Here is a 13,863-nt window from a genome sequence, read left to right as displayed (position 1 = left end):
TTTTAACTAGCGATTTTACATGACTAAGCGGACCATTAATACTGCTGGTTTACGGTTAGACCAGTTCGACCGACCAATCCGGTCTGGTTTTTAGAACCATGATTGACCGTACACAATGAAAGAAACAATAACACAAATCCTTATCCCTCTTTCTATAGTCGCGTGGGCATCACTGTCACTATCGCCGACCACCGCTGTAGGCACGCAATGGCCTCCCTCTGCCGTCTACATGCATGTCGCGCCCTCCCGTTGCCAATGCAATGCCCTCTCACTGCCGCACACACAGACACAACGTCCCTTCCGTCGCCGCACGCACGTAGCACAGAACAGTGAGTGACACTGCCATTGCTCTGTGCTGCCGACCACCGACGCCCTTCCTCCTTCGGTGATTGGCCACTGTAATGCCTCCTTCGCGAAGCCGCCGCATCGCTCGTGTTTCAACAAAGAATAAGGCTGCAGATCACACATCCTCTACGAAGAGCACAAAATAGCTGTGCTGCTTCTTTTCTTCCTTTACTTGGTTTTGGATGATTCTTTTTACTAGTTTTGAATGTTTTCTTTTCTTATGTTTAGAATATGTTTCTTCTTTTTGGGTTTTGGATAATATCTTTTAATAACTCAATATTTTGTTGGATGTCTCGTTTTGTTAAGTTTTGAAATTTTAAAAAGATTTTGGATATCTTGTTTTTGTTAGGTTTTTATGTTTCTTTTTATTAAGTTTCGGATGTTTTTTTATTAAAATTTTTTTTAAAGATTTTGAAAGTTTTAAAATGATTTTTGGAATTTTCAAATGAGCTTTTAAAATGGTTTCACAATATTTTTGGATGTTTGTTATTATTTGGTGTTATATTTTTTTTAGATCTTGAATATTTTTTATTAAGTTTTGGACGTTTCTTTCTTCTAAGTTTTGGATATTTCTTTTTTTTTATGTTTTGGATATTTTTTCTTTTTGGATTTTGTAATAGTTTTAGAAGATTCTTTTTTTAGTTTTTTAGATGTTCTTTTTCCAATATTTTGTTAAATGTCTCGTTTTGTTAGGTTTAGAAATTTTAAAAAGATTTTGAATATGTCATTTTTTGTTAAGTTTTGGGTGTTTTTTTTATTAGAAATTTTTAAAATAATTTTTGAAGTTTTTAAAATGATTTTGAATGTTTGTTATTATTTGGAGTTAGATATTTTTTTAGATTTTGGACCTTTTTTTATTAGGTTTTGAATGTTTTTCATGATAATTTAAATTTACGTTTCTTTAAAAAAATCAAAATAAAAAAGGGTAAAACATACTTTTTGTCCTTAAAGTTTGGCAAAAAATTTCAAAAATATCCCTAAGTTTTATTTTGTTTCAATTTTGTCTCAGAAATTTTCGATTTGCATCAAATATTCCCCTAACCGCTCATTTTTCAAAAAATTTAGGACTAATTCAACTACAATTTCATAAGAACAATTTTCAACACAAGTAAGTCAAATATAACTGTCATACATTGTTATTGAATTGGTCTTAAATTTTTTGAAAATTTAACTATTAGCGGTATATTTTATGCAAATCGAAATCTTTTAAGATAAAATTGAAATAAAATAAAACTTAGAGGTATTTTTAAAATGTATGTCAAACTTTAGGGACAAAAAATATACTTTGGGCCTGTTTTGACGCCATTTTTGAAAAAGATCTTTTTTTTAAATGATATTTTTTTAGAAGATCTTTTACAAAAGTAAAAGTGATTTTATGTTTGGATATTTCATGTAAAAAAATATTTTTATCTATCATGTAGTTTAGGTAAAATAAGATTTTAAGTACCTTTTTGTTCATAATAAATGTGAAAAATATCTTTTTTAAAAGAAAAAAAATCTTTTAAAAAAAAATATAAATTGTAACTTCTCAATGTTTTTTTATTTTTCTAGTACTTCTATTTTTATTATTAGAAAATTTTCAAATATGCTAAAGAAAAGATTTTTTTAAAAAATATCTTTTTTCTTTATCGATTTAATGGCGACCAAACAAATACTTTATCCTAAAAAAAAATTACTAATTCGCTATAGTTAACATTGACTACACTCTTAATTGGTTACCTAACTTAGATTGTTCTAATTTTAGTTGAATCAACTTCATTCTTCAAATTAACTAATCTATATCAATATGGGTTTAATAGCAAATTTTTTTATCATCTTAAAGACTAATGTAAAACATATTACTTAATTTAAAAAATCAATTTGATTCAGTTTAAAGGATAAGGCCAACACATCTCTTGCCTAATTGTGACTATGGAGTTGAGAGATTGAAAAGTTAGCTCGCAAGACTAAGGTTAGTACTATTAATGATATGCTGTTGTCCTGTTGCTTTGTAGCATCATTCACATGGTTTTTGAAAGTAAGGATACAAATAACCTTGAACATATAACACTAATGATTAATGCATCATAGCTTAGTAATTAGATGATACAATTCACTTCACAATTTTACTGCACAATTTCTCTAACAGAAATTTGTATAGCTTTTGTGGATCAAAAAGTTTTCATACGGTCAGTGTGAAAAAATGCGAATAATAAATTAAAAAAATAAAATTAATTTTAAAATTAAAAAATTCATTAAAAAAATACTATCCCAAGTAATCCTAATTTTACATTAAAAAACCTTCTTTTCTCTTTAGCCGCATTTTCCTTCTCTCACTAGCCATCGCCTAGTATCTTCCGTTGCGTCGCACAAATTTTTCCATGCGTCTACTACGACAACCACCAATCATGCAAGCGTAGTCGTCGTTCGTCCTCTTCTCCCCTGCGTTGCACCATGCGTTCCGGACGAAGATAAACCCACCCTTGTCGCGCCATCACAACTTCCTCCCCTACGTGCCGCAGCAAACATTGACCATGCAAGCGAAACTGTTGTTGGTCCTCTTCTTCCCTGCGTTGCACCACGCATTCTGATCAAAGATGCTACCGGTTCATTTCTGCATTAGAGTAGTGAAATATTGCTATGATTTTGTCGTCTGTATGTGCGACTTCCAAATGATGAGTTGTGACCAAAATTTTGGTGCTGATATGAGCCATGATTGATGAACAGCGGTTCATCCAATGAAAATAATCAAAATATTATAATAAAATAGAGATATGGATGCACTAGAGTAAGTAATTTAATATGTTTGATAAAATTATGTTGGATATTTATTTTTACTAGATATGTGGATGGTTATTTTCATTTTAAAGTAGATGTTTATTTAATTTGGATTGGATTTAAGTAAATACAATAAAATTTGCTAGATGTTAAAAGGGTTAAGTACTTTTTTCGTCCTTAAGGTCTTGGGTCCAAATCAAAATCGTCCCCGACCCTTTTTTGTTATTAAAATCTTCCTCAACGTTACAAAAGGTTATAAAATCATCCTTCCCCTAATTTTTGGAAAAAATACCCTTTATCTTAAATCCATCCTTTAAACCCTCATTTCTTCTTTTTCTTTCAACAACCACAGAGAGGAGGGAGAGCAAGAAAACAAAGAAAAGAACAGAGGGAGGGTGGAGAACGAAGACGGAAAAGAAGAGAAGAAGAGGAAGAAGGCGTCGCCGACGAGAAAGGAAGTTGTTGCTGGCGTTCTCTTTCGGTGCCGACTCAATCCCGTTCTGACTCTCCTTTTGGCGCCGACTCCTTCAACGTCGCGCTCTTTCTCTCGCAGCACCAGCCTGCGTTCTTCCTCTCCTATAGCGCCGTGCCTCCGTTCTGCCTCCTGCAGTATTGCGCCTCCGTTCTGCCTCTTTGCAGCGTCGTGCTTCCTTTCTGATCTATTCTGCTTCCTGTTCTACTTCTCTATTTCTCTGTTCTGCTTCCCGGAACTCACCTTGTTCCAGATCTATTCATGTAGTTATCTCTTTTCCTCTTCTGTGATTAAATTTGTGTCATTAATTATTTGAAATATTTTTGGTTTAGTTTTGAATTTTGGCATGAAGTTTTTATTTGTTACAGATGGTTCTATTGTTTCTGAATTTGACTTGCTCCTTCATTTACTAATTTGCAATTCTATAATTTTTATTGTTGCTGATTTTGGATCTAAAATCATAATTGATGATTATTGAATTGTTTGATCTGAAATTTTTGGTCATTTATTTTGTGGTTATTGGTTTTGGTGCACCTGTATTGGAAGGTAGTAAGTTTTTTAAGTATAAAAGAAGGGAGAAAGTTCAAGTGGAAAGAAAAGGGTTGGAGATAGTAGCTAGGGTAGTAGTGGTTTAGGATTATGAATTGGTAATATCTTCTCTATATCGCGTGGAAGTGAAGATGAAGAAGATGAAGAAGAAGAAGATGATGAAGGAGATAAAGGGTTGTTGTTGTGAATGAGAAGAAGAAGATGAAGAAGAAAGAAGATATGAGAAGAAGGGTTGTTATGAGAAGAAAAAGATGAAGAAAAAGAAGATGAAGGGTTGTTGTTGTGAATGAGAAAGGAAGAAAAGAGGGATTTGCATTTGATTACATGTTTATTATTTTTATTTTTAAGAGTAAAATTGTCCAAAAAAATATCGTTTATGGACAAAAGGATGATTTTATAACGTTTTGTAACGTTGAAAATGATTTTAATAAGAAAAAAAGGTCGGGGACGATTTTGATTGTGACCCAACACCTTAAGGACAAAAAAAGTACTTAACCATTTATTTTACTAGGTATATAGATGATTATTTTTATTATAAACCAACGACTTGATAGAGAAGAAGCTCGGCTGCACTGAAGCAGGCTGGTGAGAAAGGACCGACGGCACAATGAGAATTTAGGGAGGGGATATGCGACCATAAAAGAGTTAAAAAGTGAATGATTAAAGTGTAAAAGGTGAAAGTTGGATTTTTGAAAAGATATTTTTAAAAAGATAATTTGTGATAGATTGTTTTTTTTTTATTTTTTGGAGATCGAAAATAGGCTAAAATTTTTATATATGAATAATTTTAATATAAAACACAAAAATATTTGATTATTTTAGTATTCTATAGGATTGTGGTGATAATTGACGTTTTGTAATAAAAAAAAATTAATTATGAAAGAACAAAACGTCAGCGACGTTTTGTAATAAAATAATTATTTTAATTATTAAAACACAAAATATTGTTGACGTTTTGTTAAAAAATATTATTTTAATTAAAGAAACACAAAATATGAAAATATCACTAACATTTCGTACATGACTATAGTAGTGTTTAATACACAATTTGATTCATCACAAAAAATTTTACTCCCTAATAATACAATATTAAAAAAAGAATTCTCGAAAATACAGTCCATTATTGGGTCTGTCTATAATAAGCTCAACTCTTTTGAGCTTTTCTAATGTGCACAAATAATAATTTATAAATATGCCTCATATGGGGTTTAATAGTAATTATTATTTTTTTACATTTACCACATATTCCTTTCATTTTTGCTTCTCTTCGTACACACTCCAGTCAACCCTAAGTTCACATTTTTCTCCATCCTCTGCCACCGTGACTACGTGTTTCTTCACCGCCATCGCCACCTGAAGCTCTGCTCTGTTCAACTGGAGCTATAATTCAGGTTTCCTCTCTCAACATTGTGCTTCATTTCTAACTTGATTTTTCGATGTTATGAAAAGAAAAATCATATTTTTACTTGTCAATGTAGAGTTAATAGTGTGATTTGTGTTTGGAAGTTGATTTAGGGTTTGATCAATGAGTTCCTGGATTTGTCAATTGCATAGAATTTTTCAATTCAGAACTTAAAGCAATTAAAAAAATGGTGGAAAGAAGCTATGATATTTTTCTGTATCTCCTCGGTCTAGTACCTTATTGTCTCATTCATTATTCTCAATATCTCTCTTCTCTCTTCGCGTCATTCGTTTTCAGCCTCAGAGTGGTGGCGTGGGTCTCAGCGAGTCAGCATCGTCGTCAGCACTGTGGTGCTCTACTTCCAGAGTTTCAATGGAGCCTCAGACTTAGGTATATATGAATTTGCTTCATTGATTGATTTCATTTTTTTTGTTCCTTTTATGTTCTTGCTGTATGAATCTGTTTCATTGAATTCATTCAATTATTTTTTTTGTTATATTTATTTTTTTGTTAAGGTTTTTTGTATGATTTTATTTCATTCATTTCATTCAATTATTTGTTTTTTTATGATTATTTGCTTATTTGAATTTTTTGGGTTCTGTTTATGAGGGTTAAAAAATTTTGGTATTTGTTTTTATGATTTTAATTTCAATTTCTGTGTTTATGTTTCTGTTCATGATGTTCTAGTTCAATTTCTGTGTTTATGTCTCTTAAATCTCAAGGGCAAATGATGATGATGAGGCGGAGCAGAACCATCAACCATCCATTGCATCAATCAAAGAAGAGTTTAAATTCCTTTGTTTATGTTTCTTTAAAATTATGCCTGGTCCGTTTGTGATGTAACAGAATAATTTTGAACTGGCCTGACTCAATCTTGTGTTTGATTTATATAATAAACATATTCTTAATAATTTTTTTGTAGTTCAAAATTTGTTAGCAAAGTTAGTAGTGTACCAAAATGTGTAATTTGGAACTAGATTATTCTTATAGATTTCTTTCCATAATAGTCGGATCTCTAACAGGGCAGAATATTTATAGGATAGAATAGAAACTCTGACACTTGAGATTGTGTTCTCTGCCTAAGTGCCTAATTTATCCAAATTTATTGAATTCAGCTATACACATAAAATCATAAACAACCAATTCAATATAATAAAAAATAAAAAATGGAACAAAAAGAATCATCTAGGTTCCTAATAACAAAACTGAACTCTTTAGCTCAAATAAAATGAAATTATTTAATAAAATAACAATTGAGACATTCTTTCATCCATTTTCTTAGTACATCAGAAGATAGTGATAACTGATAACTACATTTCTTTTTAAGAATGACACAAGAATTATGTTCCCATTCACATATCATCATGTATGGCGGGTACATTACTCCCTCGATTGGATCCTCCTTGATCAGATTCAAAAGTAGTTCGCATGCTCATGTTGGCTCGCTACAGCAATCGTACTAAGGCTTGAAGCACTTCTGATATTGGTGGTTGGAATTCAGGCTCCAGCTGTGCCAAAAGTTTATTAGTAGAATGAAACAAAAATATGCTAAAAGGTTTTATGACCACCTGCTCCCAATCTCCATTGGTGAATGAAATTTCACTCTTGATTCTGATGCCTCTATTGTCATGGACTTAACTTAGACTCACCAAATTAGAAGTTTAATAGACCTAAACCACACAAAAATAAAAACAAGCCAATAAGTCAAAATGAGAGAATACTGAACCAAGCTTAATGTTCATGCATTTAGTTATTTTTCCTAGTTCTCTGTATAGTAAGAAGCATTTGTGACATAATAGTCAGAGGGGATATATTTCAAGAATAATGGATTTTCAAATTTTCATGGCAAGGCTCAAAGGAGTTGACCAGAATAGTTTTGCTGTTATATTTGACTGTTCAGATTTAATTATTGAAACAAGACAGGTAAGTAACTATAGAAAATTATAATTTATTCTAACACAAAGGAGGAAAATCACAATAAAGTAATTAACGTCTTCTATAAATAATAGAATCATAATGAAAAAATCAACAAAATTGCAACCCATGAAACCCCCTTTGATATCCACATAATCAGAAATAGAATGAAGTACTATGTAAATTCTTATTTTAAACTTTCTTCCAGTAATATAGCATAAAATTTCCAGGATTAAATCTTTGCACACAAAAAATTGTTATCGTACAATCTGCAATTGTGATTTTGTTGAATTTGCTTTTCATATTATAGTAATTACAATCTTGAGTGTAGTTCTACTGAGATCTAACAAGTGATTTCTCAGAAATTGGCATTAAAAAAATTCTTATGAGATTTGAGAAGGAACTCGAAACCACCAACGGGGCGTCAATGACCACAGTAACACATGGTTATATCCCCATCTGTGTCTTTTTGTCACCTAAACTATGTAATCTTGCTCTTCCCCTTCACCGTTGTTCTCAACAACATCGGTGTCATGGCCTTCTTGGCACTAACATTGATAACGCCAGCATTCGGGATGATGTCGTCGGCATTCGTCCAAGGAAGCGTTTCCCAAATTAGCACACAGAGATAAAATAGGGTTTCGTTTTAGTCTGCCTTATCCAAATTAGCAGACAGGCAGGGAGAATTTTGTTTTACACTAAAAAAGAGGAGAGGTCTTTTTAGAATTTTGAAACATATTATATCCTTTAATTTAATTTTTAAAAAGTTTTAAATTAACATCATCTCAATCGTTGGATGTTTTTTAACATAATCCAATGATCTTAATTACATAGTGCATCAGATGTGCCCAAAATGTTTGGGTTGATTTTAGACTGACCCTCCGTTATTCATATTAACCAAATTTACAGTTTATTATTCGTTGCCTACCTAAAGAAATTGATTTTTTTTTTTTTTTGCATTGAAATAGTTAGTCACACCGAACTTTTTCGTTTCACTGAAAAGCTAATGAGAGGAATAATTATATCGTTTTGCCTAAATAGCACGTGCGATGTCCCTAATGACTAACGTTGATTAAGTATGCAATGGAATTATTCCACATGTATCCACTGTGAATGTAAATAATAATAATTGTACAGAGCGTGATTTGAGAGTGCATTTGGAGTCCATTCCAATCCCAATAATGCATTGGTTTTGTGTCTGCTAGTGTTTCTGGAGTTGTGAGAGTGCATCGCTGTAATTGAAGAACCAAAAAGAAACAGTTACGAGCAACAAAACAGGGGTACAAAGATCGGTTCCTTCAAAGAAGTTCAACGCCATTGAAGGAAAGTACCAACCTTGGATCGCTGATGCGGCGGGCAAGATTGGATTGATAGGAACCTCTTCGGCGGCGGCTCAAGAATTCAGCCATGAAAGGCGTCTTTTCGGCGCCCGGTGATTACATCCACTTCAAGTCTCAAGTCCCTCTTCACAAAATCCCCGTGCGTTCTTTTTCCATTTTTTCAATTATCGTTCTGATTTGGTTCTAGGTTTTATTCCATAGCTTACTATTTTTTCTTTTTTGTTGGTGATTCGATGTTCTTTGATAGCATTAATAAATTGGCGCTTTGTAGTGGTAGAATTTAGATTACATGGATGCCTTTTGTTTGAAATGGATTGGTTCATGCCCTGAATCCTACAAGGTTTTCAGGATGATAATCATGTTGCAGCATTCTTAGTTAGATTCTGCTTGAGTAATTCATAGTTCATAGTTGATAGTTCATACCTAATTTGAGTGGGGACTTGCTCTTCTTGCAGATTGGCACGAAGCAATGGCGATATTATGATTTCGGTCCAAAAGCTGTGCCTCCACTTATTTGTCTCCCTGGAACAGCTGGAACAGCTGATGTATACTACAAACAGATCATGTCGTTGTCCATGAAGGTACTGAACATTGCAGCAGCCTAAATATTTGTCTTACTATGTTTATCCAGTGTGTATCGACATAAACTCATGCATAAATCTACAAGCTTGATGTAACCCTTTGACTTTATAAGCTACACAATGACCTGACTAACTACAAATAAATAAATAAAAGAAGCAGCTCGGCTAAACAAGAGAGAGAGAGCAATAGCCGAGACATCAGACAACTGCATGAAATGTAGTAAACGGTTAACTTCTGTTGATTAATTAACGGGTCTGCTAGCTATCACTTCATGTTTCAATCATAACAAACACTGATGCTAATGTGTTGGTTTATTAAAGGGTCTACTAACTATCTATTTACAGCGTTAATTTGTAACGAAAACTGATTCCAACTGTTATTAATTGGATTCTGTAGATGCATTAAAAAAGATATTTGTTGTGACTCATGATATATATCAACTTTTAGATTGTGAACCCCTTCTTTGTAAATCATCCACTCCACTCTCTAGTAAGGGAGTGATTATGCATTTGCAAGACTATACATACAAAGTTCTTAATGAATAGAACTGCTTTGCAACAAAATATTATTGTCAAGTATTACCTTCTAATAGGAGTTTGATCAGTTTTAGTTTATTTCTTGGTTGTAAAGACCTTCAGTAGTTCTCATAAATTGCAAGTTTGGAAGGATAACCGAAGTCTTCACTTTTTGCAGGGTTACCGTGTCATATCTGTTGACATTCCTCGTGTATGGAATCATACAGAGTGGATTCAAGTATTTGAAAAGTTCTTGGATGCTATTGATGTACACCATGTATGATCTCAAATTTTCACTGCTTTCTACCTCTAACTTTTGTGTGTCAAATTGATTTTTACTTTTTGACATTTTCAGCTGCTTTACATCATAAAATTTTATGAAATGTCTCTATCTAAATGTTAAAATATATAAATTATTTGCTTTTGAAGCCACCTTATGCTTATATGGGTATCAAACAATTCGATGCACTCAACAGAAGTCTCCCACAGCTCCCGTAGGACATTCCAGATTCCTTGGCTCTCAAAATATTGGGAAGACTCCTATTTATATGAACTATTGCAGTCGCATCAGTAACTAAGTCTGTTACAACATTAACTGGCTATTTGATAATAACTAACCCTGATCTTTCCCTTATTCTTTCAATTATTAACTCTTTCATTAGGGGGCTAATGCATTGTTGAGTATGAAATGTATTCTGCATCATACACATCATACATGTTTTCAATACCTTTTACAGCATATCTCTCCTCCTAGCATAAACATCTATTTCCAAACATTTGTCTATGACTTGTAATTTTTCGTTGATTCAGATAACTTGAGAAAAAAGTATTTAGTATTCTAATTTACCATCTATGTGATAGATACATCTATATGGAACATCACTTGGTGGGTTCCTGGCACAACTTTTTGCACTGCATCGTCCAAGAAGAGTTCGGTCTTTGGTTCTATCAAACACATTTTTGGAGACACGGAGTTTCTCTGCTGCAATGCCATGGGCTCCAATGTAATTTTCTTGTATTCTATTGCAGAGAGTAATTATAGTTTTGAAAACTAGCAAATACCTGTGATTGGCCTTTTAATTTTTGAATGATAAACTGCAATATATTCTGACCTAGTAAAATTCTAGCAACAAAAGCATCCTTGTTCAGTTTTGTCTATACAAAATAGGACTGCAAGCACTGTGTCACATTGCCGTGTAACATGATGAGTTCATTTTTTGATGGAAGACAATTTATCCCAAATTTTCCCAGTAGATTTCCCATTTTCTACAAACACTAATTTAAGCACTTGCTGATCTTGGAACAATCCTCCTTTACCCTGACCTTCTTCAAAGTTTAAACACAAACTGTAAATTAACTCTGCATTATCTGTTTGATATAGTGATTTCCTATAACTGATCTGGTTTTACTTTTGCTTTTACAGTGCGAGTTGGACCCCCTCTTTTTTGCTTAAGCGATACGTTTTAACAGGAATTCGTGATGGTCCCCATGAACCATTTATTGCGGATTCAGTTGACTTTGTTGTTTCTCAGGTAACCTTTATCTCGCATAGGATGCATTTGTCTAAGCTTTTCTATTTTCCAAGCAAAGGATAATTTGTTTTGTAAAATTGATTCTATGATGTGTGATGTAATTCAGGTGGAAACACTCTCAAGAGAAGACCTGGCCTCCAGACTGTCGTTGACAACAGCTGATGCTTCAGTTGGCCCCCTTCTTCTTTCAGATTCAGCTATCACCATAATGGATGTATGTCATCTCATTCTTAATTTGTTTACAGCATGCGCTTTTCTGAAAGGTTTTCTTTTACTTTTTTCGGGCAATTTACTTAAATAAAATGTTTTTATCTCAATATTACCTAAATGTCCTAATTGCAAACAGGTTACACTTTTGTCCTTTTACGAATGTATATAATTCGGCCCAAGAACAAACTACGAAAAAACACTTAATTCGCTGGACGTAGAAATGAATGAGGAGGATATTATACCACAAGCTAATTCGTTGGAGGCTGCAATGAATTACTTGAGGAAGCATGATTCGTGTGTAGTTTGTTGTTGGCAGTAGCGAATTACTTTGGGATCATAATTCGTGGCTCTCACCAGCGGATTATGAACAAAAGAGTGGTTCAAAGCGTTGAATGAATTAGTTTTTAATACTTGTATTTATACACGAATTTTTATTATATAGTACTCTAAAATTTTTTAAATACAGTATAGCTGATGGGAGTATTGTTGAGAAGATACAATATTCCAAAATTGTATTTAATGACTTAATCCACTATACTGTATTTTAAAAATTTTGGAGTATTATACTCTAAAAGTTCGTTTATACGTACATGTACTAAAAATTAATTCGTTCAACACCCTAATTCGTTGCTCCCTCAAACAAAACACCTTTTTGTTCATAATTCACTGCGGGGAGCCACGGATTATGATCCCAAAGTAATTTGCTGCTGCCAACAATGAACTACTCACGAATCATGCTTCACCAAGTAATTTGTTGCAGCCTCCAACGAAGTAGCTTGTGGCAGAGTAACCTCCTAATCCGTTTCTGCCTCCAGCGAATTATGTGTAACCTGTTTTCAACTAAGATATTTGGGTAATATTGGGATCAAAATATTTTATCTAAGTAAATTGCCCACTTTTTTCAGCATGCTGTTTTATTACCAGATCTGAGTTCTATAACAGCCCTACCCTCTAGTTGATCTGCGGAATTCTGCTAACAGTTATTATCATGTTCCACCAGAAAGTCTATACATATTACTTTTCACTTCATGAAGAAAAAAGCATAACTATATGTATGCATAAGCCCATCTAATTTCTGGTTTGCCTTTCAACTATGACACAAATAGTATGGTCTAAGATATTACATAACTAAAATTTCTTGTTTTCCCACATGGTCTTGCTCCATTCTTAAAGACCAATGATTACTGTGCAATTCCTCAACTACTTAAAGACCAATTGAGTGAAAGGTATCCGGAGGCTAGACGTGCATATTTGAAAACGGGTGGAGATTTTCCTTTCCTTTCACGGCCAGATGAGGTCAATTTACATCTTCAGGTATCTGTTCTATTCTCATTTTTACTTGGGATAGTCTTGTGCTCTTGGATTTACGTTTGAACTTTACCTGTATCATGGCAGTTGCACCTCAGGCGTGTCGGTGTGGAAGCTAGGCCAGACTTGGTTCATAATATTCCAAAAGATGGTCTTGGAGGAAGTTCCGGCAAAGAAAAAAATGGAGATGATACAGACAAGTCACGTAAGGATGGTGAGGGAACTTCAGGAAATCCATCCACTGAGCGTGAGATACCTCATAGCCCTGAAAGCACGGGATCCAATAATTTAGATAACCAGCCACTCGAATGCGAAGAATGCTGTCATTTGAATCACCAAGTTGCGTTATATGTCTTTCCCAGTGGTTTCACAAAGGAAAAACACACTGTGCCTACAGAAACTTGTGTACATTTCATGTGGGAATATGCTGTTCTTTTTTATCTTCTTCGTTATATCAGTTCATTGTATATTATCGACATATTCTTTGGAATTTAGGCAAGTTATCTAAGGTGGGAAGTTATCTAAGATCGACCTCTTTTGTGAATTGGATTTCTGAGAACCTTTGGATAGTGCAGTGAGATATGTTCATCTGTAAGTTATTTGAAATTTAGATGTAAAACTGTGAGCCATCAAATTTGGTGGCTTCATGTTTGTACTTCATGGCTGTTATTGGGAGTTGTTCTGTACAATTTGTCTTCTTGTTGGAGCGTATTCTCGTTAAATTTCCTACTGCTTCTTTATCTTTGCAAATTATTCTTTATTACAATTGGAAATTGATCATACCATTATATTCTCTTAACCTGTGAACCAACCAAAGGGTTTAACACCCTAGCTAGCCTAAGAGAGGTGAATCCTGGAATGGTATTATACAATCAGTAACTATGAAATTTTAGTAACATTTAAAAAGTGTAAATAAAATTCACATTTTTATTATTAT

General features: G+C 33.4%; 1 protein-coding gene and 1 long non-coding RNA gene across 2 annotated transcripts; both read left to right on the top strand.

Moving 5' to 3' along the window:
- Positions 1 to 5,412: 5,412 nt before the first annotated feature.
- On the top strand, positions 5,413 to 6,389 carry LOC110280241 (uncharacterized). The gene is made up of 3 exons (XR_002374519.2): positions 5,413 to 5,514; positions 5,823 to 5,915; positions 6,248 to 6,389. It is a non-coding gene; the product is annotated as an uncharacterized LOC110280241 (long non-coding RNA).
- A 2,156-nt stretch (positions 6,390 to 8,545) lies between these two features.
- LOC107488000 (uncharacterized) lies at positions 8,546 to 13,615 on the top strand. Its single transcript, XM_016108698.3, has 8 exons — positions 8,546 to 8,918; positions 9,235 to 9,360; positions 10,055 to 10,153; positions 10,738 to 10,880; positions 11,300 to 11,408; positions 11,515 to 11,622; positions 12,792 to 12,932; positions 13,014 to 13,615. The coding sequence occupies exons 1-8, from the start codon at positions 8,847 to 8,849 to the stop codon at positions 13,419 to 13,421; spliced, it is 1,206 nt and encodes a 401-aa protein (XP_015964184.1). The 5' UTR covers positions 8,546 to 8,846; the 3' UTR covers positions 13,422 to 13,615.
- The last annotated feature ends 248 nt before the right edge of the window (positions 13,616 to 13,863 follow it).

This window comes from Arachis duranensis, chromosome 1 (assembly GCF_000817695.3).
Source record: "Arachis duranensis cultivar V14167 chromosome 1, aradu.V14167.gnm2.J7QH, whole genome shotgun sequence".
NCBI classification, from domain to species: domain Eukaryota; kingdom Viridiplantae; phylum Streptophyta; class Magnoliopsida; order Fabales; family Fabaceae; genus Arachis; species Arachis duranensis.
Note: the sequence above shows the minus strand (reverse complement) of the source record. Positions and strands in the feature narration are given on the sequence as shown.

Bases quoted from the DNA above. Each gene is read 5' to 3' on its own strand.
- LOC107488000 (XM_016108698.3), top strand. From the start codon at position 8,847: ATGAAAGGCGTCTTTTCGGCGCCCGGTGATTACATCCACTTCAAGTCT. The intron at 11,409-11,514 runs GTAACCTTTATC...GATGTAATTCAG, and splicing joins TTGACTTTGTTGTTTCTCAG to GTGGAAACACTCTCAAGAGA. The intron at 12,933-13,013 runs GTATCTGTTCTA...GTATCATGGCAG, and splicing joins AGGTCAATTTACATCTTCAG to TTGCACCTCAGGCGTGTCGG.